General features: G+C 57.7%; 1 protein-coding gene across 3 annotated transcripts in view; it reads right to left on the reverse strand.

The window, feature by feature from the left end:
* TTYH2 (tweety family member 2) overlaps positions 1-24,602 on the reverse strand; it is a 40,071-nt gene extending 15,469 nt beyond the window's left edge. For all 3 annotated transcript variants that reach the window (XM_032618025.1, XM_032618024.1, XM_032618023.1), the window contains exons 1-6: positions 24,441-24,602; positions 16,917-17,089; positions 11,222-11,333; positions 5,801-6,021; positions 861-956; positions 296-368 (exon numbers count right to left, since the gene is read on the reverse strand). In XM_032618025.1, coding sequence (XP_032473916.1) covers positions 296-368; positions 861-956; positions 5,801-6,021; positions 11,222-11,333; positions 16,917-17,089; positions 24,441-24,569 — 804 coding nt within the window. In that variant the 5' untranslated portion in view covers positions 24,570-24,602. The remainder of the gene's footprint in view (positions 1-295; positions 369-860; positions 957-5,800; positions 6,022-11,221; positions 11,334-16,916; positions 17,090-24,440) is intronic.
* Positions 24,603-25,239: the final 637 nt, after the last annotated feature.

The following is a 25,239-nucleotide window of genomic DNA, read 5'->3' on the forward strand; positions in this document are numbered from 1 at the left end:
ACAAGCCGTGGCTGGGAATGGGCCAGCGGGGTGGGAAAGGGCTCAGGCTTCAAGGGTCTTATCTTGGCTCCGCCCTGAAATGCCTCGTGACCCGGGGCAAGCCCCTTCCTTTCCCTGGGCCTGTGTCCCCATCTGAAGGCGGAGGGGCTGGCACAGATGAGCCCAGCCCCTTTAGTCCTGAGACTCTGGGATTCTAGGTTAGGGATTGAGACTGGCAGCCGGCCCTGCCCCGGGGACGCTGGACAGACGGTCCACCTGGTCAGACCACCCAGCACCCCCAGGACACCCAACTCACCACCGCCACAGCAGTGTCAGCTGCCAGGGACGTCCAGCTGAGAAGCAGGGCCACCACCCCACAGCACAGCACCCTAGGAGAGAGGCAGCTGCCGGTGGGATCCAGGCCGAGGCCGGCAGGCGGGGGACCCCGTGATGGCTGTCACCCCGCCAACCTTCAACGCCCTCCCTCTCGGCTACGATCTTGTCTCCCCGACCCCCAGACTCTTGCAGTGGCCCTGAGGGCAGCCTCAGCCCCTGCCCTGACATCGCCCCGCTGATTGCTGGCGGAGGGATATGGACCGATGCCTGGGGCACAGGTCCCTGAGCCGACGAGACACGGCAGTGAGGGCGTAAGCTGAGGAAGTGAGTGTCTCTAACGCCTCAGCTGCTCAACAGTCAGGCCCAGGAGGGAGGGGACACGTGAAGAAAGCCTGGTGTGGCTTGGTGTCCAGATGGTGAGTCAGTGGCTGCTGCCCCCACTACATCCTCCCAGCCCTGCCAGGCCCTCATCTCTCTGATGGTGGCACTGTCACCCCACACCCTTGGCCAGCTCCTGTCCCAGGTCCAGAAGCGGGGCTACTCACGAGGCCAGGAGGCACCTGGAGCTCTTGGCCAGTCCCAGGCAGGCGAGGAGGCAAAGGACCAGGTCCAGGATGAAGAGCAGGAGGTAGGAGAGCCACCTGAGCAGACCGGAAGGGATGGTCAGGGGAGCAGGGCAGAACTGCCCACCTGGGGTCCACCAGGGAGCCCTGGACCACTGCCCCAGGCCCGCTGGACCCTTCGTGATACAAACCGCCCGCAGCCAGTGGCTAAGCAAACTAGACCAGGGGCGCCCCTGCCCCGGACAGGAAAAACCCAGCGTGCATGGTGGACAGCTCCTCTGGGCTCCGGGAGCTGCACCCCGCTTCTGCCCGGACAAAGGAGTCACCTTCCCCTGCCCCAGCTGAATGTCTGAACCAGCACGGTCCCCTGAACTTTCTGCAGTGATGCAAGTGGACCACCTCTGCACTGTCCACTCTCTCTGCCACTACCCACGTGGGGCCACGAGAGTGTGAAACATGGCTGGTGCAACTGAGGAAATAAATTTCTCCTTTCATTTACTTTTTTTTTAACTTTTTTAAAAAACTTGAAATATAGTTGCTGTACAATATTACATAAGTTCAGGTGTACAATATAGTGGCTCACAAGTTTTGAAGGTGATACTCCATTTATAGTTATTGTAAAATATTGGCTACATTGTACAATATATCCTTGTAGCTTATTTTTTTAAATTTAATTTTTATTTTATATTGGAGTATATAGTTTTTTTCTTTCTTTTTTGGCCACACCCGGTGGCATGTGGGATCTTAGCTCCCTGACCAGGGATCGAACCCACGCCCCCTGCAGTGGAAGCGCGGAGTCTTAACCACTGGACTGCCGGGGAAGTCCTGGAGTGTACGTAGTTGACTTACAATGTTGTGTTGGTTTCAGGTGTACAGCAAAATGATTCAGTTATACATATATCCTTTTGATTAGTTTTTTTTTTTTTTCCTGCGGTACGCGGGCCTCTCACTGTTGCGGCCTCTCCCGCTGCAGAGCACAGGCTCCGGACGCGCAGGCTCAGCGGCCATGGCTCACGGGCCCAGCCGCTCCGCGGCATGTGGGATCTTCCCGGACCGGGGCACGAACCCGCGTCCCCTGCATCGGCAGGCGGACTCTCAACCACTGCGCCACCAGGGAAGCCCTTGATTAGGTTTTGATTTCAACCACCTTTTGTGCCAGGCACCGAGCTTAGGGCCAGGGGGTTCTCGGATGCGTGGGTTCATCCCCAGACCATCAGGAGCTCGGGGTGGGTCAAGGGAGCCCGGGCCAGGTCATCCCAGGGCACCAAGAACCTCCAGGCCTCCCAGCCCCTCACTCCTCTGGCCTTTTGCTGCCCACCCAGGGCTGAGGTGATGGGGAAAGGCAGTCACACAAGCTGGAGAACTTGGCAAGTTGCACCCCCCCTCCCCCTTGAGCCTCAGTTTGCAAACCTGTGAAGGAGGCCGGAACTCTGTGAGGATTAAGTGCTTGCTAAATGAAAAGGGAAACAAAGAAAGGCAGAGGGATTCCGGGGTCCCTGCTTTTCTGCTTCTCCAAAGCACGGGCTGCAGAGCCCAGGGTACCCAAGTCCAAGGGCGCTGACAAGACCCCAAGCGAAGCACCCTGGTTCGTTTCCTTCCAAATAGGATCCCAAGGTGCCCTCACACCTCAGCTCCAGCCTCGCTGAGCAGCCACTTCCATCGGCCCTGCGCTGGGGGACCAGTCTGAGTGTTGGGGACTGGTGGACGGAGAAGGCAGGGAGCAGAGAGAAGGAGCTTCTCCTAGTCCCAGAAGAGGGAAGTCTTCTGATCATTATGTCTCTTGATGCAAAAGCCAAGCAAATTCGTTGACTTCTCTCCAGAAAATGTTTTCTGCTTCACTAATACCACAAGGAGGGTAAGAAAGAGCTTGGAGTGTGGGTAGGGAGTGGGGTGGAGCTGGAAGAAAGTGACAAAGAAGATCCAAGTTGGGGAGAGCACGCTGGAGGCCGCCTGGCAGCCACACCAGGTTCCTTCCCCCTTTACGAATGGAGGCTAAACGCCTCAAAAAAGGGACTAATCAAAATCCTCGATTCCCGGCGTGGAGTGGAGCTGGGGCAGCCATTGTAGTCTCTGGAGCTCCCAGGAATGGATCTAGCGGCTCTGGGGAAGTGCAGAGCCCGCCCCGCCCACCACTAGGACGAGGCCACCAAGAGCCAGTCTTCTTAGACTCAGAGTCGGAGCTTGAAAGAACCTCAGGAACATCTAGCATTAGAATCTCATTCTACAGGGCTTCCCTGGTGACGCAGTGGTTAAGACTCCGCCTGCCAATGCAGGGGACATGGGTTCGAGCCCTGGTCCGGGAATATCCCACATGCCACGGAGCAACTAAGCCCGTGCGCCACAACTCCTGAGTCCGTGCGCCACAGCTACTGAAGCCCACATGCCTAGAGCCCGCGCTCCGCAACAAGAGAAGCCACTGCAATGAGAAGCCCGCACGCTGCAAGGAAGAGTAGCCCCCGCTTGCCGCAATTAGAGAAAGCCCGCACGCAGCAACGAAGACCCAACGCAGCAAAAAATAAATTTTTAAAAAAAGAACCTCGTTCTACAGATTGTTAAACTGAGGCCCGTGGGAGAAGAGCCTGGACCAGGAATTCCAGACTCTCCATGTCTCGGAGCCTTCCTACAAGAGACACAGCCAGCCACCAGGCGCCTCTCAAAGTCCTGGTTTCATGTTTCCAACATAAAGGTTTCTTGTTACCTCTCTCTCCTCTCCTCTGTACATTAGCAGGAAATCAGTTAGGACTGCTTCTAACCGACTCTCCACGATGACTGTGTTTCAAGGCATCCACGCCTCCTTGTGTAGTAAAGGGTTCCTGGAAACAGCTCTGCCAGGCGGATGCATTTTCCCAGAGGAGCCTGGTGATGACCTGGGGATGTGTTTCTAACCAAGAACTTGGCTCTTGCAGGAGCAGCTCAGGCCCCTACTCTCTCAGCTCCTCCCATATCCGGTGTTGATGCGATTGCCGTTACACCCTTTGTAAATCTCCGGAGAGGAGTCTCTTGGCTTTTTAATTGCCTCCAATACTTAGCCAGGCCTTGTGTAAAAGCACTAAAAAGAATTTGCTTAGCTGGATGGCTGTGCTGTAGAACCATTTGGAAAGCAAAGATGTGGAGGCTGTCCAAAGGAGACCCAGCCCCTAAGGCTGGTTAGGTCATGAAGAATAAAATAAGGCTTTTGTTTTAGGGCAGCTCAGGCAAGAGGCGGGAGCAAACAGCAGATGAGGGGAAGGGACAGAACATCAGGTGCTAACCTTGAACTAGACCTGAACGGGGTGGAAGCTGGGGATGGGGGCTCCAGAGGACGCTCTCAGTCACCCACGTTGAAATAGATACTGTGCAGTGGTCACCACACTTACCCCAGTTTTTCATAAAATCATCTTAAACATAAGTCCCGGTTGATACACACATTCTGACTTATTTCACCACAGTCATTCTCAAAGCGCCCGCGTTAGGCCCTTCGGCGTACGTGGCCCCAGGTTAGGTCCACTCAGAGAGAATGGCAGGGTCAAAACGGATACCTAACTTTCCACGACAAAAAGATTTAGGAGGCTCAGGCAGTGACTGTCCCTCATGTCACAGGACTAATCAGATGCCACTGTACTGGGTCACAAGTCACAACCAGTCCTTAGAGTTGGCAGCTTCTGTGTGGTCACTTGGGAGAAAGGTGCTTTTGCACGTGGGCGAAAAAAAAATCTGGTGGGAAGCTGCATTGGTGACATCTGGAAAGGCAGGGGCTGGATGGGTGGAAGGGGAGGAACAAGGAGCGCTGTCCAGGGCCGGGGGTGGGGGGGGGGGGCGGGCCTCATGAGCTCCCCCTGGTCGGGGCCCGGCCATCTCCTACCCCGGGGAAGGGAGAGCCCTGGATGGGGAGGTCTCTGGCCAGAGGCCACCAGAAGCATTTTCTCTGGGTCAGTTCAGCCTGGGATGGGGCTTTCTCATAAAGGGGAAATGAACCCAGAGTAAACTGTGCAACGTTGTGGTAAAGACTCTGACCTTTGCTAATGGCTTGAAGGGGAGGCAACAAACTGGGGCGGGGGGGGGGGGGGCGGCGGTGGGGGCATCCAAAGAGCGGACACCTGCTCTTCAGGGCTCCTGTGTCCATTGCTCCCCAGCACTGCCTCCGTGCCAGGCGCCCTGCCCTGGGTGCGCAAGGACGTGTATGCCATGAGTGGGTGTCACCCTTCGGCTGGGAGCCCCCCAAAGCCGGGACTGCCTCCTCCTTTCTTGGTTGTCCCCAGAGTGACCTTCACCAGACCCTGTGCGTGGAGGGAGGGCGGCCGGTCCCTGGTCAGCTGGCCTGTGTCCAGTGCCTTCACCTGGGATGGGGTTTGGGTGATGGGGAGGCAGGGGAGACGTAAATGAAACCCCAAAGGCTCGATGACACAGGTATGAACCTGCATACCTGATATGGCAAAGGTGGGGTGGCGCCCCGCAGCCCACATCACTCAGGCTGGAGGCATCTCTGAGCTTGCTAAGCAGCTGCCACTGGGGGGAGGCAAAGAGGCTGCCGTCTCCCCGACGCCCTGCACCTCTGTGGCCGAGAATGCAGGTGGAGGGAACCCTGTCCCAGAAACCCGGGCAGGTGAGGAACCCATAAGCCACCAGCACTTCACCCAGGCCAGCCACAGAGGATGCTGGTCCCGGAGGAGCCCCTTGCCGTGTGCGGGGTGGGAGGCCAGGTCCAGCCTCCTGCGCTGAGATCTTGGCACATCAGTGCCCCTCCCTGGGGCTCAGCGCCTGCCTGTACAAGCAGGCTGTACTACATGCCCACTGCTCGACCCCCCACAAGCTCTCATGTCCTAGGGATTTCAGTCATTAAGGCTTAAGACCTTCTGGTGGCACTTCCCAGCCCAAGCCCCAAGACGCTGGCTTGGATGAAGGAAGCTGGTGCAGCCCCATCACCCCTCCCTGGGGCCCCTCACCGGTAGTACTCCACATAGCCAGTCTGGTTGACCAGTTCGGTCAGCTCCTTGGTGACCTCTGTCCACACGGGCACCCCTGCCAACTGCACGATGATGTTGCCCGCCATCTGTTGCATGAACTTCAGTGTCTGGAGGTAATCGCCCCGGGTGGCAAAGATCTCACTGAGCCGGGCCAAGTGCTGCTCGAGGTCGACCTTCATCTTCTGGGTGGTCCCAGACACCTGGGGAGGGGCGGGGCTTCTGAGTCTGGTGGGAGGAAGCCGGAGAGGTAAACCCTCTGCCTCAAACTCTGGAGAAGAGCTTGTCCTTGAATGAGTGCCCCACGGGCGCCACCCCCAGCCCTGAAGAGTCACGAGGCTGTGGTCCAGACGGAGGATGGACAACAGAGGCTCCCACTACCCGCCCAGCCCATGGGTCCCTCCATCCAGGGGACAGGCTCGATCTGGCCCTGACCAGGACCTGGGCTCCAAGACACAGTGCTTTCCTAGAAAGACAGACCCAGATGGGGAAACAAACAAGAGAAGCCATTTTTCTTCCTTGAGGATTCTCTTCAAAGTTTAAACACCTTGGGTGATGAATTCTTTTGGGGGGTGAGGAATAAAATGTTTAAACTGAAGAGTCCCTCTGTTGCTACCTGACCTTTTGTTCCCACAATAGGCTTTCTCAGCGTCTCACAAGAGAAAGGCTTTGTTGTAGAGCAAAGGACAGCCCACAGCGTCCTGAACCCCCCGAGTGAGGGCAGAACAATGGAACTTTGAAATAATACAGGCAGACGGGATCCTGCCTCCGAGCAGCCGGGACACGTGACAGGAGGAGGAAATCTGCGCCTTCTCTGTGCTTGTCCCCCCTCCCGCCCCCCCACCACCACGTTTGTCCTGCCTGGAGCTGAGCAGAGCCTGAAGGAAGCATCTTTCTGCTCAGAGGTAGAGAGGGAAGGTCAATGGAGGTGACTCTCCTGGGCCTGCAAACAAGGACCACAAGAATTAGAAAGGTGCCTCTCGACAGCCCAGAGGCAGGGTCCCGGCAGGGGCTGGAGACCCAGCCTGGGAACCCCAAGCACCTCCCTGCCAAGCCCGTTCTGAGCCTGGGTGTCAGCAAGAGGGGAAGAAGGGCTTCGTTGCTCTGAAACTGTCATGCTCTACCAACAAGCACAACTGGTTGGAAGCGAGGAGTGTGCGCTATTCCTCCAGGCAGACTTCAGCTCCCCCACATCTGGAAGGAAGAGAAAAATGATCCAGAATGGGAGTTCCCTGGCGGTCCAGTGGTTAGGACTCTGCACTTTCACTGCCGAGGGCCGTGGGTTCAATCCCTGGTCGGCGAACTAAGATTCCGCAAGCCTTGTGGTACTGCCAAAAAAAAAAAAAAAAAAAAAAGACCCAGAAGAAGGTTTAGGAGTGTCCAATGGGGAGATCTCTGCAGAGAGGTGATCAGACCCCACTCCTGGCAGCAAACGCTGTTTCTCCGCATTAGGGGGGACTTGACAGCAACTTTGTGGCCTTTCACATCTGCGCTAGGCTAGGAGTTCCTGGTTCCAGAAAAGAGAATGGCCCCCTTTGTTGCATTTTATGTTTTTCAGTGTCAGCGGCTTGTTCCTTTTCCTGGCGTGTTGCTGGTTCTTACAAGCTGGCTAAAGACTAAGAGATACCAAAGTGCAGAGATGCTGGGCGTGTACAAATGAATTCAATAACTAAACCTCACCCTAATAAACGTTCCTTTTCAATTCAATAAGATCAACGGACAAGTGCTTTGCAGCCATTGATCCAAAGGCACTCAATAAATGTTAACATTGGGAGCAAGACCGGTACTGTGTGATATTTTCATATTCCTATATGATACCCAGCACACTTTAGATCACAGGGCCGTTAAAAATGCTCTGTAGGGGGCTTCCCTGGTGGTGCAGTGGTTGGGAGTCCGCCTGCCCATGCAGGGGATGCGGGTTCGTGCTCCGGTCCGGGAAGATCCCACGTGCCGCGGAGCAACTGGGCCCGTGAGCCACAACTACTGAGCCTGCGTGTCTGGAGCCTGTGCTCCGCAACAAGAGAGGCCAGCGCACCGCTATGAAGAGTGGCCCCCGCTCGCCATAACTAGAGGAAGCCCGCACAGAAGCGAAGACCCAACACAGCCAAAAAAAAAAGTGCTCTGTAAACTTTTCCCGTAAGACGACTTTTTCTCCCCTTCCATAGCTCTATACGTTTAACTTCTCTATTTCTTAAATTCCTCCTTGGAAAAAAACCCCGAAAGCCAGGCCCTCTCTTTCCTCCTGATGTCTTCCCATAGGAAACGAAACAAAATAGAAAAAATTAAAATCACAGCGTTGACCTACTTACACCCCCGGCTTCCCCACTGCACCTCCAGTCCTTAGAGGTTCAGCACAGAGCTCCCCACAGGGAGATGGCGATGGGGACACTCAGAGGTGGATCAGGCACTCCCACGGGGAATCGGGAGGGCCAGCTCAGCTCCCCAGGCTGGGGTGGGCTTAGGGGCGAGCTAGCAGGTGGTAGAGGAAGCTGTTGCCCCAGAGGATGGAGCCGTGGTTCTCCAGCTGTGGCCCCTGGACCTGTTATTAGCTGGGAACTCGTTATAAATGCAAATTATCAGCCTGGTCCCAGACCTACAGAATTGGAAAGTCTGGGGTGGGCCCCTCCATCTGTGTTTATGAAGCCCTCCAGGGGATTCTGATGCAAGCTCAAGTTTGAAAATCTCTGAGATGGAGGAAGCTCCCTCTTAGAGAGGGAGTTGATGAGGTTTTCTAGACAGGCAGGGGATGAAGTGCCAGGAGATGAAGGGGTGGAGGCTTGGCAGGCCGGGGGCAGGGCCCCCATCTCAGAGCCTTGAAGGGAAAGGCTAAGACCAGGCCCCTGGGTTCCAATACTCGCTCTAACACATACTAGCTCCCTACCCTGCAGCAGCAACACGACCTCTCTGTGCCCAGTTCCTTCCCCAGGGCTGCCCACAGGCCTGATGCCAATGCAAAGGAGAACCCAGAGGAGCCTCAGTGGCCACCAGAACATGTGGCTCAAACTCGAGCCAGCTGAGCTCCCAGGGGCTGTAGAGCCCAAGGCCCTGGTTTTAAGCCGAGACCCCAGTGGGTTAGAGGTGTGCAAGATGCCCTGAGTGAGTCACTGGGGCCCAGATCGGGGCGCTGGATCCAGAGAAAGGACCCACCTGGCACTCCCAAATGACCCTTTGCGACCCCCCAAATCAGAGTGTGCAGCTGATCCAGGACCCTCCCGCCGCCCACCGAGGCACAGGGCTCCCTCAGGGAGGAAGGGCGCAGGCCTGCGGCTTCTGGTCTGGGGAGGGGAGCCTGGGAGGGCCCACCTCACTCTGGCCCAGGTCTTAGTCACCTGACTTGTCTCCTGAGTGCCGCCGCCCCCCAATCCAAGCCTCCTCTCTCTTTCGTGGTGATTACAGTAATATACACAATTACAGTAATTATAATAACGGCACCATTAGCATAGGGTCCCCCCTCCCAATGTGGAGCGTTTTTTGGAGATTCCAGGCACTTTCATGGGCATTATCTCATCTAACATCATTTGTGTGATATTTGGCCTTCACCCCCCTCCAATCTAGGGAGCCCTCTAAGATTTGCTGCCTCCCCTGGAGCCCTTGGGACTGGGAGTGTTGGGTGCCCACCCGAGGCCCAAACCAGCCCCGCAGGCCCAGCCAAGGACGCAGGTCAACACAGGAGGTGGCCATCAGGACCCAAGCAGCTCCTGGCCGGCTGGACCACCACCAGAGCCTGGGACGCCTGCCTTCACTTTTCGGAAATGGTGGAGAGAGGATGAGGGGCTGACCGCCAGAGACACACGGAACCCTTCCCTTCAGGAACACGGGGGCATTTAGAGACCTGGGGTCTGATGTACAACGTCCACCCCTGACCCTGGGGACCTCTCAGCTGGGGTGGATGGGCCCAGCCTGGGGGTCTCAGGCCCAGCTCATCTACGGGGGATAAGGACATGAAAAGCTTGAATCCTCCCAGCAGGGCGGCTCTGGGACTTTCCTCCTCAGCCCTGGGGAGCCACGGGTCATTCCTTACAATGGTCACAAGTCAGCCAGTGAAGGTCATGGCTCTGGGGCTTCCCGGGGAAGGGATTCTCCTTCAGGGGCTGGCTCTTCCTCCAGTGGTTCTGTGCCGGTGGGTGGAGCCCCTTCCCCACCAGGGCAGAGGGAATGGCGGGGGTCCCCAGGCAGTGATCTCCCCCCAGGCCCCACCCAGTGCTGGTCAGGTGGCGTTCGGCCCCTCAGCTCCCCCATCCCAGCCGCCCCATCCTCGCCCCGTTAGAGCTGCTCCAGCCCAGTGTCCAGACAGCTCTCAGTCCCCAGGGACGGGTCCCAGTGAACACAGGGGGCGGTTGGATGAGCTCAGCAGGAGACCTGGGACCCTGCTCTGGTGTGTGACCCTCGGCTCCCCAGAAGGACCCTCTCTGAGGCCATGGCACCCAGCACCCAGCCGTACCCACAAGGAGCAGCACAGCTGTCTCTTTAAGGGAGTCCCTCCTGGGAGGAGCCGGGCTGGGGGATTAAGGCCTGAGAGGGGCTTAAGGGAGAGGAGGGGCACTGAGGTCAAATCCTCCTGAAGCGGCACCAGGATGAAGTGAGGTCCACAGGCTCCGGTCAGGGCTGGATTGCGTGGCTGAGGCTGCCTGACACAACTTCTCATTTGATGAGGTCACCCCTGAACTGGCCCAGAGGTGATGGCGGACAGGACTGGCATTTCTGAAAACTGCCCTGGAGCCTGGCTCCTAGGGCGCCAGGGGCTGCTGGGAAATTAGCTGGAAAGAGCCAGTGGTTCCAGAGAGAAAGTGACAAGCACTGGGGGCCATGGGCTACCTTTTTTTGAAGACCCTGACTCTCCCCGCCCTCGAGGCTCAGCAAGTGGACCTCTTCCTTGGGCGAAAACTCCTTCCTCTCCTCTGGCCAGCCCAGCACATCCTTCACCCTTAGCCCCCAGCTGGAGTCACGGCGCCTGGAAACCAGAGCCTGGAGGATACCTTGCGGGGTTTGGGGCTCTTCACTTGTTTTTGAAGAGTGTTGACATCTCCTGGACGCCACCCACCATACTCTACACCCAGCACTGAAAGTGAACACAGAAAACACCATGGGGTCGACTGTCCACATTCAGGGGCCTCTTGAAAAAATGGCACAGTGCTCAGCTCTGCTGAAGATGGACGGGCTCTGATCCCACAGCCGTCCTGGCCCCCAGGACCCCGTAGCCTTTCTCCTTCGGTCCTCACTCCTACCCCTGCCCCCTGTGCCCCCCGCCCCCCAGCCTGGGGAGCAGAAATCGCTGGTTGGCTCCTGGTGGGACCAACTGGCAGCCCCAAGGGGAGTCCGGCCCCCTTGGAGCCAAGCTGGCTGGGCTCTGACTGGGGCTCTCGGTCCCACCACGCTGACCTCACCGGCCGCCCGCGACCTTACCAGCACATCGATCCCAGAGAAGGTGTGGTTGGCATTGTCCAGGGAGTAGATCAGCTGGTACACTCCATCGTTGGCCTCGCTGTTTCCATAGAAACCAACGCCCACCGCAGCACTAGAGGCAAGACCCCAAACTTAGAGGTGACACCCAGAGGAGAAATTTTGTTAGTATACTATTTTTTAGTGCCGTTTAGACTTCACAACGAAACTGAATGGAAAGTACAGCAATTTCCCATATACCCTGTGGCGCCTCACACGCCCAGACAGCCTCCCCAGCCGTCCACAGCCCCCGCCAGAATGGGACAGTTGTTACAACTGACGAACCTACATGGACACGTCACTATCACCCAGAGTCCACAGTTTACATTAGGGTCACTCTTGGTGTCGTCGTACAATCTTACGGGTTTGGACAAATGTATCCGCCATTATAGTTTCATACAGAGTAATATCACTGCCCTTAAAGTCCTCTGTGCTCTGCCCATCCATCCCTCCCTCATCCCTAACCCCTGCCAACCACTGATCTTTCTACTGTCTCCATAGTTTTGCCTTTTCCAGAATGTCACATGGTTGGAATCCTACAGTACATAGCCTTTTCAGACGGGCTTCTTTCACTTAGTAATATGTATTTAAGATTCCTCCATGTTTTTTCATGGCTTGACAGCTCATTTTTCTTTTTTTAAGCGCCGAATAATATCCCATTGTTTGAATGAACACAATTTAGCCATTCACCTACTGAAGGGCTTCTCGGTTGCTTCTAGGTTTTGGCAATTATGATGAAAGCGCCTTTAAACATCCATGAGAGCGGGTTTTTGACTTTAGCTGAGGAACTCTTTCCTGGGGGTAGGGGAGAGGGGGTGGTCTAGAGTTCTGGCAGATGGGCTGGCCGGGGGAGGGAGGAAGGTTCTGGGGCAGCGGTCTCTGGCCTGGCCAACTAGCTCTGCAGCACGTTTCATTCAGCCAACAAGAAAATACTCCTGTTCTCCAGTCCCAGGGCTCTGAAGGGTGGAAGATTGCTGGCCGGGCCCTAGGGATTTTGATGCTACAGTAGGTCTGGGAGGGGCTCAGGAACTCGTACCTTTGCCGGCTCCCCAGGTGACTCTGACACACGTGGGCTTGGGGACCACTGAGGTCTCATGAAATCACACTCACCTCTCCCAAACCCTCCAAGGATGGGGATGCCCCCTCCATTCTCTATCCTTTCACCTCCACTTCCCCACACCACACACGAGGCATCTGTCCTGCTGAAATGTTCTGGCTTCTAGAAAGTCCCTTCTTAGGTTGAGTTAGGTTGAGCTGAAGCCTACCACCTTAAATCACGTACCTGCTGGCTCCTGGCTGTCCTCGGGGCCAGACCCCATGGGATAAGCCTCCAATTCTGCAAGGCACCCTGTCAGACATCTGAATGGGGCTCCGTGTCACCCCTTTTCTGCTCTACGAGTCAGAAGTGTCCTCCAGACCCTGGTCTACATCATCCCCTGGCTCAACTCTCTCTAATCGGTCCATGTCACCCTTAAACGTGGCCTCTGAGTGAAGCACCCAAGCCCAGCTGGTCCCTCCAGCTGGTCCCTCCAGGGGGCTAATGCCCTGGGGTCCTCCCTCCCTGTCACTGACCTTGTGGTCCATTAATATCCCTGGATTTCTCCCCAGGAACTGCCGCTAAGCCCAGGCGTTCCTTCTTCCTCTAGTGCCGTATTGCTTTTTGTTTTGTTTTAAATAAAAGAGGAACTTTAAATCCATCCCTGTGAAATTTCATCTAGCTGGTTTTAGTCCAACATTCCAGCCTGAACAAATCATTCGAAGTCTTGCCTCTGTCACTGATCATACTTTCTCTGACTCACACTCCTGGGGGTCCTCTCAAGATTCATTAAACAGCCTCCTTGAGTTTTCATCCAAAACGCTGATTTTGCGGGGGGAAGATGAAGACACATGTGCAAACGTTTTTACCCTTTTTCTTTAAACAGGGCAGAACCTGGGATGGAATCCCCTGGGAGACTGTTCTAGGAACCTCCTTCCAGGGTGCCCTTGACCCCCAATTCAGTGTTTCTCAGAAAGCGGTCCATGGACCACAGGACAGAATCACCTGTTAAAAGCGTAGGTGGCGGGGGGGCAGGGGCGGGGGGCACGCCGCACCCATTTGTTACCAGTATGGTCTGAGAATGTGCATTTTAAAACAAGGTTCCTGTCTGCTTCACGAGTCTGACGCACGCACGCGTGCACGCACCAGCTACAGTTTGGTGAACCCGTGAGTAAATCAGTATTCTTTGCATTCAACCAGAATTGTTCAACCAGGTTTGAATCCACTTAACCGCACCACCACACAATCTGTAAATACAGCATCCGCAGGGATACTGGGAGGACCTTGGTCAAATGCAGAAATATTCATACATTAAATGTATTGTATTTCTATGAGCTTCTCTTTAGTCACTTCATCTTTTAAATTTCAGTCTGCTCTGAAAAACACCTTTCGTTTGCTCCTTGTGTTTCTAACTTTCTCTGCTAGTTCTCTGTGTCATGATCCAGTGTTTTCTGGGCACTCGGCCTCAAGCCAATGCTCTCCCATCCTTTTAACTCTCCCTTTCCCTGTTTTCGACAACGGAGGATTCTACTTTTTTTTTTTTTTTTTTTGCGTTACGCGGGCCTCTCAATGCTGCGGCCTCTCCCGCCGCGGAGCACAGGCTCCGGACGCGCAGGCCCAGCGGCCATGGCTCACGGGCCCAGCCGCTCCGCGGCATGTGGGATCCTCCCGGACCGGGGCACGAACCCGCGTCCCCTGCATTGGCAGGCGGACTCTCAACCACTGCGCCACCAGGGAGGCCCGGATTCTACTTTTGCATCTTCTCATGGTCTATGGATTTATCGGAGATGATGGTTCAGGAGGGGCTGTGTAATTGCACCCAGTCTTCTGAGACAAGTCTATGGTACTGCCCCTCTCTGGTATAACAGCACCGCTCTCTTAATCAAATGTTAAATCACTCCCAAAGAGAGGCGCACTGGGAATTCTCCTCATATTCCTTTTGCCTTGTTCATTCTTTCTTCTACGGATTGAATCTCCCCTCTTCTCCAGGATGCTTGCTGTCAGAGCTCAGCAAGACCCCCGCCTCCTAATCCCCCCAGCCTCACCTCGTATCCCTTCTCCTTCTGCTTTTGTTGCCCCCCCCCCCCCCCGCTTCTCTCCCTCAACTCACTCCAGCTGGGCTCCAATCTGAGCACAACTCCAGTGAAGGTAACTGTGGGCCTCCACCGCACTTACTGCCTATCCCCCACCCTGCTGCACCCCTACCCCAGCCCCCTCGCCCGCCCCTCTGCTCCAGCCACACTGGCTTCTCTCAGTGCCTTAAAAGTTTTGTCCATCCCACTCCTGGGCATATATCCGGACGAAACTATAATTCAAAAAGATACACGCACCCCTGTGTTCATAGCTGCCCTATTCACAATAGTCAAGACACGGAAACAACCTAAATGTCCATCGACGGATGAATGGATAAAGAAGATGTGGTCCATGTACACAATGGAATATTACTCAGCCATAAAAAAGAACGAAATAATGCCACCTGCAGCAACATGGATGGACCTGGAGATGATCTTACTAACCGAAGTAAGTCAGACAGAGAAAGACAAATGCCATACGATATCGCTAATATGTGGACTAATCTAAAATATGACACAAATGAACTTATCTACGAAACAGAAATAGACTCACAAAGAACAGACTTGTGGTTGCCAAAGGGGAGGCGGGGTGGGGGAGGGATGGATTGGGGGCTTGGGGTTAGCAGATGCAAAGTATTATATACAGAATGGGTAAACCACAAGGTCCAACTGTGTAGCACAGGGAACTCTATTCAATACCCTGGGATAAACCATAATGGAAAAGAATAGGAAAAAGAATAACCGAATCACTTTGCTGTATGGCAGAAATTAATACAACATTGAAAATCAACTATACTTCGATAACATAAATTTAAAAAAAAAAAGCTTTGCTCCCCTCTCCCCCGCACCACAGGGCCTTTGCACACACTCCAATTCCCTCTGCATGGAAGTATCTCCTCCCAGCTTGCCCCCACCTTTGCCCAGTTCACGCCTTCTCATCCTGTTGGTCTTGGTGCCCTTGTCACCCAGTTAACACCCGACTCGAGTGGGCCATCCAACTTCACGCCTATGCCTTGTCTCCAAAGTTACCCTTTAATTCCTAAGTACTCAGATCAAACAAGCATAGGATCCTCTGTCTCTCCCAACAGACCGAGAGCTACAAGAAGGCAGAACTGGGGGCTGTTTTTCTGATTGCCGGCTCCCTCGTGCCTGGCCCAGGTAAGCTGGAGAACTCTGAAGGAGGAGCTGTGCCACATACACTCCCGTTTTGAGTTTTCCTTAAGCGGCAGGTAATGATTACTTATTGGAATTGACCCTCCCAAGTCATTCTTACTGTTCCAAAGTATTCTTCTGTTACTTGCAGTATTTTTTTCAGAAAAATCTGAGTTCATAGGAGAGAGGGCTGCCTGTGCAGCAAGCACTGCTGGTTTCTTGGGCCGTCTCCATCCTGTCTCTCCCTGCCCGCCCTGCACACCTTACTCTCAGGAGGGGGCTGTTTAATACCAGGTACTTTGCAGGAGGCTCCTTTCTGCTGGGAGTCGTATTTGTCTTTGAACTTGCGACCATGGCTCAACCTCTCTCCTTTAAGTTTATGATTTAAGCCCCGGCCGCGTGTCTCACCCAGTCCTGGTTCCCTTCCACGTGTTTGGTGCTTTGTCACCCCTGCAAAGCTGCTTTGAGTTCTTGCCTATCTTTTGGCTTAGATGCCCTGACACTGCAGGCAGGACGGGACCTTGAACGTGATCTAATGGAGAGGAAAGCCCTGGGGATGAGGTGAGCCGCTAGGGATGAGCCCCATCTGCCTCTTGTCCTGCTGCCGAGACAGTGCTGTGGGTTCTTGGATACAATGGACAATTAGCCATGAGGCATTCCACCCCTTGGGCAGGACCACCCCCCGGAGCATTTCAGGAGGAACTGAGGCTTTTGGAAAAACCTCTGTAGATACAAAGACAAGAAAAATACAACTGGTGAACGCAAGGCCTGCGTGTGTGGGTACACTGCCTGGGCAGCGTGGCTCTGACACACAGTTAGAAAGCCTCACTTCACCATCCGAAGCAAAGAAGACCCAGCTGATGGCGCTAAGAGCTATTGATCTTGTGAGAAGATGGCATTGATCTGGACCGGAGTCAGACTTTGATCGCAGACCCCGGGCGGCCGCTGGGAGGGGACAGGACGCAGAGAGCAGTGATGTCGCCGGTCAACTGCTCAGGGAGCTCGCTGCCAGGCTGGAGAGGCCCACCCCAGGGCAGGGGCTAGGGATGCTCGGGAGCCTCCCCTCGCCATCCAGGACATCTGATTCCCACTGTTTGGCGAGAAAAGGTACAGCTTTCACCCTGCAGACAGGCCCTCCCATCCAGGTACCTGGAGCTCAGGCAGGAGAACGTGACCAGACAGCTGAGGAGCCACTTGGGGTTTGCTGGCGGCGGGGTGGGGTGGTGCAGGAAGTGGAGGGCGAGGAAGGGGTGTCCTTGTCATCAGGCTGACCACTGGCAAGACCCAGATGGTCAGGCCCACTTTTCTTCCGCTGTGTCCGCCTTGCAGCCTCACATGGAGACCCCCGCCACCCCCCGCCCGAGCGCGCATGCCGGGCCCGGCGCAGAGGGACACTCACCAGCAGACGAGCCCAGCCGCCACGGCCGTCCAGGTGATGCAGCAGGGGTGGCGATGCTTGGTCTGCACCGCACTGCTCTGCAGGGAGCAGCACACACACACCAGGTAAGCCGCGAGGAAGACGAGGTTCAGGCCCAGCCCGACGGCGGCCACCAGCCCCAGGAACAGCAGCGACTGAGGAGGGAGAGGCCTGGGGTCAGCACTTGGTCCCATGGGTGGCAGGGGTGTCGGTAAGCGCCCTGCCCTCGGGCTGGGTGGGGAGTGGGGGGCAGAGGAGCTCAGGTGTGGGTGGGGGAGGACACGAGACAAGTGGTGGAAGGAGGGACGGCTCAAGCCTGGCCCCCAGGTCCGGGGCTTACACACCTGGATGCAGGTGCGGACCAGGCATTGTCTGATGGATGCTCTGAGCTGCTCAAGAGACAAGGCAGGAATCATCCCCGGTCAGTGAGGTCTGTGGGCAGTGCTCTGTGTGACTGAGGGAGACAAGGAGATGGACGTCCGTGGGATCAGAGCATCCAAGGCCTCCCGGAGGACACGGGGCTGGGCGGGGTGTCTCAGAAGCTGAGTGGGGCCTGTCGCAGGGCGGGGAAGGGATGCCCTGGCGGATGTGCCCCACGGAGCCTTGTTCCAGGTATGGGGGTACATCCTCAACCAGAGGCCAACTCTGCACTGGGGGAGGGGGGAGACCTCAGGAGATGCACCTGGGGCGTCCCTCTCATCACATCTTGAAAGGGACGGCGCCCCCTAGATGCCAATTGTGGCCGCAAAGCCCAGAATTCCGAAGGGGGGAGGAAATGCCGTCTCAGGCCCGCCGAGCAATCAGGGTCCTACAGAAGGAGCCGCTCTCCGTCAGGAGGCCCAGAGCCCCCCCACTCCTTGCCTTCCAATCTCTTGATTCAGCCAGATGGACGCCAGATGGCACCAGGACTGGTGGCCGCCAGCCAGGGCTGGACCTGGCTCTAAGTCAGGCTCCTGAGCTGACAGCCTCGCCCTGCTGCCCACGTGCCCCGGGTCGTTCCCAGCCCAGAACCCCCAGCGCTCCAGTCTGGGCTGTCGGGACAGGGTGATGAGCAGGGTCGGGGGGACACTGGGGCCCTTCTGGGCTAAGGGGGAGACAAGACTCAGGCAGGAGCGTGCGCACACCAGGAGACAACCCTGAACACAGAGGCTGGGGTCTGCAGTCCCGAGGCCCGGGGTCGTCTTGGACGGGGGTGGGCAGAGCCTCACAGGGGAGCCCACGCAGCCGCTCGGGCCCGTGAGGGCTTGGGCCGGCCTGCGGACCCCTGGCCTGACCTGCTCAGCTGGTCACCTGGACCGACGGGTTTCCGAGCCTCATGGACAAATGGCCAAAGCAGTGGGGACAGCCCAGAAGAGGACAGGAGAGATGGCTCAGGGTGGATGTGACGAAGTGTGGCTTTCGCCTCCACCTGGGATAAATAGGTACTGCCAGGAACTTGCTCCCCGACCCCCGACTCAGCAGCATGGGTGGTAAGCCGTCCTCCTCCAGGTAGCTGGGAAGGCCCGGTGGACCTGACCGCACACCCCTGCGGAAGTCCTCCTGGGTGGCAGGCGCTGGGGCTCCCGGGCCAGGGCCACTGGGCCTGTCCCATGGACTGTGCCAGGAGGCTGGCCTGGTGAGACGTGGAAGAAGCTGCCACTAGCTGGCCCCCAGCCCATGCCCCTCACTGGAGGCCCTGCAGCCCCAGGCCAAGGGGAAGAAGGCTGGGATGGGGGTTTAGAGCCTTGCTATTCAAAGCGAAGTTCACCAACCCTGGGGCATTGACATCTTCTGAAATGCGGAACGCACCTTCTCAAGCCCCACCCTGGACCCAGTGAATCAGAACTGCACCAAGGAGATATCCCGAGAGACCTGCATCTCATTGAAGTTGGGGAAACCCTGATTAGTGTCAACAGACTTTCTCAAACTGTTTATAGTAGCTTAACCTTTTCTTCAGACTCACTTAGCAGAGCGCTGATATACAGAGAGCCTCTGACTGAGGGGTGGACGTAAATGCCAAGCTTTGTCCTGGCCACCCCCTCGCAGGCCTGAGGCCCCTCTGCTAAAGCCCAGGACCCCCTTCACAAGTTGCAAACCACTGTGCAGTGTGCATATACCCCAAGAGCCAGCAACCCCACTCCTGCATATTCACCTGGCAGAAAGGAGGGCTCACGTCCCCCACAAGATACAGGCAAGAACGCTCACAGCAGCCTAACACTGTGGTAATAGCCAAACGCCAGAAACAAGTGAAACGTCCACCAACAAGAGATCGGATAGATAACAGGGATTGGAGCCACAAGATGGAATATGACGCAGTTATGAAAAGTCAACTGCGGCGACAGCCAGTGGTGTGGGAGAATCTCACAGATGTAATGGTGGAGGAAACAAGCCAGATGACACAGCAGAGACTGTGTGGTTTAACTGACGTAAGATGCAAAGTCAGAGAAACTCATCTGTAGCGACAGCGGTCTGAATAGTAACTACCTTTGGGAGGGAATCAAGTGGGATGGAGCCTCCTGGGGGGTCAGGAATACACTTTGACTGGGATGGTGTCTCACACACACACACACACACACACACACACACGTACTGAGGTGTACACTTAGGGATGTGCACTTCCCTGTAAGTTAATCCTAATTAAAAAGAAAGTAACAAAAACCTGGATAAATCTTTTGTATAGGTTAGAGACTGGTTAACAGCCATATTTCCTCCCAGCTACCCTGGACAGCCTCACACTCAATCTCCCCTCAACCTCCCCCCAAACAGGAAAACCCACTGATTCTATCATGGGTCCCCATCCACCAAGGAAGGACCTCCAAGGAGTAATCTCGACTTGGGTTGGTGCCGTTTCAGTCTCTCCAAACCACAGCCCGTCCCCACCCCCGAGCCCCTGCCCTGGCTCCCCTGTTTCACGCCTCACAGCCCACTCCGGCCTCCTGACCTGCAAACCCCATCTCGTGTGCAGGGCCCTGGGATTCCGAGGCCGGGGGGTGGGGCTGGGGCGGGCTCCCCAAGCTGGGCATTTGGCCTCATTCGATTACCCTTGGTGCAGCCCAGCCCCGGTGAGGCCCCGTCTGGGAAACCCAAATGCGGAGGCCCTTTTGTTAGCAGTTCCCCTCCAGAACTTTCCTCGGGCGCTGGGAGCACGAGGGCAGGGGCAGAGGTTAGGGTTAGGGAAGGAGGAGTTGGAGGGGGGAGGGAAGAGGAGCCTGAAGAGCCACCTCCCACGGCCACCTTGGTGTCACCGGCCACCTTGGTGTCACCGGGCTATTATTTTCCGGCTGCTAATTAACACTGCGGGTCCCCGTGTGTCTGGGTGCGGGGAGGGCGTTACAGGGAGGACCTCCCGTCCAGAGGAAGCCAGGAGCTCTGCTCACACGGCCTCCTGCTCGGGCAGTGCCGAGAAGGGAACGCTCCAGGGCAGCTCCTACGGCCACGCCTCTACGCCCCCGCGTCAGGGCTCGGGCCTCTCCCTCGTGGCAGTAACTTCCATCAGTTCTGGTTTGTCCCTTTGCGATGAGAAGCCAGAGCACGAACCCAGGACCCAAGCTGGGGGCAGCACTGACCGACTGGCATTCTGGGAACGCCGAGGCTGCAGCTGCACCGCGAGGGGCTCCTGCACTGGGTCGGGGGAGTGGGCAACAGCCCGAGCGCCCCTCGCCCCGAGACCCCAGGAGACAGAGAGTGAGCCAGCCGAGGGGCGAGGCCAGGGCGAGAGGAGCCGGAGGGAGAAGCAGTGACTGGATAGGGTGCAGCCCCTCCCGCCCTGGGGGCAGGGGGCAGGGCGCAGCGTGACTGTCCAGCTGACCGTGACTCAGGGCTCAGACTGAGTGAAGGGGGCTTCCTCTTCCCAAGCTCGGCTCCCCTCAAATCCTGCCGGCGGGCCTCCCCGCCTGGCCTTTCCTCCTGAGGACTGCCCCCCGAGTTGCGGGAGCCCTGTAGTTCTGGGTCTAGCCCCCCCCCCCCCCCCCCCCCCCCCCCCCCCCCCCCCCCCCCCCCCCCCCCCCCGGCCTAAGGACACACACTTGGGACTCTCTGGGGAGTCTAGGAGCGGAACCACCTAACGTCAACACACGGAAATCCGTGCCTCCGTGTAAAAAATTAAGAGTGTCTCCTCTACTTCCTCATGCGCGTCCCAAGAGAACGGCTGGGCTATGGATGCGGCTGGGCTATGGATGCGGCTGGGCTATGGATGCAGGGCAAGGAAAGGGCGCAGGGAGCACACAGGAGGCTCCTGCACATCCGCAGGCAGGAGCAGCAGTAAAGCTTGGCGCAGCTCTCTGGAGCCTCCAGGCCTCTCAGGGACAGCACCTCCTCGGTGTCTGCTCTCCCACCTCTCGGTGGGGGGGGGGGGCGGCTGCATGCTGACGGTGGCAACTGAAGGAGGAAACTGAAGTGGCTTGTTCTGGGAGTCACTGCTGGGGGCAGTGCCAGGGGCCCTTTCTGTTGTCCCCAACTCTGTCCAATGGGCACCTGGCCAGCTGGGGCTTCCTCCTTGCCAAGCAGGGCTTGTGGCAACTTAGGAAGTGCCGGGCGCTGGCCACATGCTTTACACCCACTAACTGATCGGGTCCCTTCAGTAGCCCTTCGAAGCAGGGATCTGCTCCATCTCCACTCCTTCTCTCCGGGCAGAGGTCAGCAGACTCAGGCTGAGAGGTCTGGGCTGCTTCCTTGGATGGGGCTGGGGGCCCAGCGGGGCCGGGGCGCCCTCCTCCACCTGGGGCTCGCCTCACCTGCCCCTGCAGACAGACTGGGCACGACCTCCCCAAGAGCCTGGTGGATGGAGCCCAGGTAGCCAGAGCGAGGACTCAGGGTCAAGTCCACTGGCAGGGAGGGATGGAAGGACAGCCATCAGGGGGCTTCCATGGCTCCCCAAGACCCCTGAGAGTGACTGGGAGCTCTGCTTCCTCAAGGAAGTTCTGGGAACTGACTGCTCAGGATGTCCTGGTCACCAGGCGACCTGCTTTTCACTCCTAGACCTCCTTGCCTTTCAGATCCCCTGCACAGCTCGTCCCCGCCACGGAGCTTTCCAGGATGCACTGCCTGTTCCCAGTTCCATTTAATCTTTGTGTACACACACACACACACACACACACAGTACCACAGGACGGTACTGTTCACTTGGACGTTTGGGGCATGAGCTGAAGCCCCCCTCTGCATGAGTCTTTCAGTCCTTCCTGATCAGTGACTGTAGACACAGATCTTCCGTCTGTGTTCTCCATGGGTTATGGTACTTGGACACGTTTCTGAACCTCAAGGCCAGTCTGCGTAATGATTTGCGTCACTGGGTCCTATCACGTGCTATGGGACCCTCTCCATACTAATGTTTCAAGGGACATCTCATTTAATACTTGCAGAGGAGGAAAGTGAGGCTCAGAGAGGTACAGACACCTGCCACGGTCACAGTTTGCTGAGATGACTGACAGCAGAAGGTGCCCAAGCCAGGGTGTTAACTGACGTGGTGCCCTGACTCGGGCGGTGACCGCTGCTCAGGAGGAAGGGGACGAAGGTGGGGACGTCCAGGAGAGACCCACGGTCAGACAACAGGGGAACTTACCAAAACAGGAGCCGCCTTAAATAAACACCCAGAGCCAGACTTCCCATCCAGGCTCACCAGACTCATGTCCCACTCAGAGCCCCCAGGCGGCCTAAGCAGTGCAGGGAGGGTAGGGGTGGGGCTGGGGGTTTGGCGGCCGGGGAGCAGCGACCCTGGGGATGCTAGCACAGTGTGTCAGGGTCTGAACCCCCGGGGAGGAGAGGAGCAGGGGCTGTGAGTGGGTCCCTCTGGCTCATCTGCCACCTCTCCAGGGGACCGAGGGGGGTGGCCCAGGCTCAGGCCCTGCCAACCACAGCTGCTGGCCAGACGGGAGCTGTCTCTGGCGGGGGGAAGTGCCCTACCGCCCCTCCCCACACACCAAGGTCTTCTCCACCCAGGCCAAGAGTTTACTTTTCCTGCAGGGGAAAGGAGAAAGCTGTGGTTGGAGACCCCAGGGGCAGGATCTGGGGTGCAGGGTTTGGGACACAAGGACGTGGGGTCAGACACACACACACACACACACACACACACACACACACACAGTACGCAAGCAACACAGCTGTCTCTGAAATCATATCCGCCTCTTTTCATGCATTCATTGGGAGCGGAAGATTCCCTGGAGCTCTCCCCAGGTGGCTACATTCTCAGGGAACTGCCTTCCCCAGGCAGGGCTCGGGGAGAGGGAGGCCAGACAGACAGAGAAGGAAGCGAACTCGGGAAGCCAAACCCGGCGACGGATCCCTGCCTAAGAGCAGGAAGGGGTCCTGATTCTCTCCTCCTTCTGGAAGGGCAGGCACCATCTGCCTGGGGCCCGAGGGTGACGGGGACACTAGGGGTTATTATTAGACTCCCTGTCACTGGCGCCCTGCACACCCTACTGGACCAGGATCCCCGGCGCCCTGCAGGAGAGAGTCCTGGCAGGGGAGAGGTGAACAGCCAACCCCTGCTCAGCCTCCCTGGAGGCCCCACTCTGCCCTGACTGGCCTCACACCGGGAGACTGCAGAGAGCCTGACATGCAGGCAGAGGCCGCCGGGGGTCAGGCGGTCAAAGTCCTGAACAAATGGGCCCCATCTTGGACTTCCCAGTCCCGGAATCTTTGACCCAACAGAAAACTACTCAGCCTGGCTACAGGGGCTGGAGAGGCCTGGGCCACACCTGAGAAGGCTGGGAGATTCTGCAATTGTCTGGGCGGGGAAGCCTGGGGAGCACCCCTTCTCCCCAGGGGTGCAGAAACCGCGGAGGCCAGCAGAGCAGGGCAAGGAGAGAATTGCAGGGATGAGGCGAGTGGCTGGCCAAGCCGCTAAGATCCCAGAAATCCAGGGCCTAGAAGGTGTGTCTGTATAGAGAAGGAGGGTGCGCTGGTGTGAGATGGGGCTGATGGGGGCCACCTTCCTTCCCCCAAACATCCACACGTAGCTGAGGGTCCACACCCCTCTCCCCCAGCTCTGTCGCCTTCCAGGAGGGGCCCAAGTAGAGGTGCTGGCAGCGGCTTCCACGCTGCAAGCAGAGGCTGGGGAGGAGAGTTGCTGCGGAGACGAACCGGGAGACCGGGAGTTTCTGCCCAAACTTCTCCCAGAGAGAGCGCGTCTTGTAACCGCAGAAGGAGGAAAACGGCGGGGCCCTCCTCAGCACCTCCGCAGCTGGTGCGGCGGAATCACCGGGTACGGGCACAAATGCCCCTACGCCGCGCGGCGCTGCCCTCCCCCTCGGCGCTCAGCCTCCCCGCCCCGCCACAGGCAGCCTCTGCGCCCTTCCCCCCCGTGTCCCTCGGCCGGCTTAACTCCCATCTTTCCAGTTGTCCCGGCCCATGAGGTTCCCAGACCGGAGGGCCGTGGGCCAAGGACTCGCGGGGAAAGGGGAGAAGGGGCGAAGAGGCTGCGAGGAGAGTGGGGGACGGGGTCTGGACGCCTGTGGAGAGCGGCGGGCTGGGAGGGCGGAAGGGGTGGCGCGGAGACTTGAGGCGCCGGGTCGGGGGGCGGCGCGGACTCACCTCCTGGTAACTCTCATCGCGGGGCCTGAAGGTGCTGTCCACCGGCTGCAGGCGCAAGCCGACGTGCGGGACGCTGTGCAGCCACACCACCCACCAGGGCGCGATATACTCCACGCGCGCCGCCAGCATGGCTCTGCCGGAGTGCGCCCGCCCGCTGCGACCGCCGCCCGCAGCCCACCGCCCGGCCCGGGACGCGCGCCCGCCCGCCCCGCCCCGCCCCGCCCCGGCCCCGCCCCGGGCCCCGCCTCGGGCCCACCCCGACCCCGCCTCGCCCTGGACTAGGCCCCGCCCGCTGAGCGCGCGCGCCCTCCCCGCCCTCTCCCGGGGGAGGCGCTCCTCGCCCTGTGCTCACCCTCCGCCTGCAAGGGGTCACACCGAAAAGCCTGAAGCGTGTTTTTGGCGTGGAATCTGTCCTGGCCCCACGGGCGAAAGAGGTGGAAGGAGGGGTGGAAACAGCCCCCAGAAGGCTTCTGAATCTGTCTCTGAACAGCACTCTCTAGGTCCCCGGGCTTCTGGTCACTTATCATCAAAGCAAGCATGTAGAGGGTCTATGAATACCGCGGACAGTCATGGCGTGAGAGGCGAGGCCGGCCGTTCCTAGCGCTCTTAGAGGGTAGCGAACTGACAGACTGGGTAAGGAAGGGACCCAGTCCTGGGTCACTAATTCCGTATTCACTCTCAACCGTGATTGAGCATTCACTCTGTAAGCCACGTGGGTTCAAAGACATGGTCCTGACCCGGGAGCGCCCTGCGCATCTGCCCCAACAACTAACGGGTGCCGCCTGGAAAGCCCCGGGCG

The sequence above is a fragment of the Phocoena sinus genome, chromosome 20 (genome assembly GCF_008692025.1).
Source record: "Phocoena sinus isolate mPhoSin1 chromosome 20, mPhoSin1.pri, whole genome shotgun sequence".
In the NCBI taxonomy this organism is placed as follows: Eukaryota; Metazoa; Chordata; class Mammalia; order Artiodactyla; family Phocoenidae; genus Phocoena; species Phocoena sinus.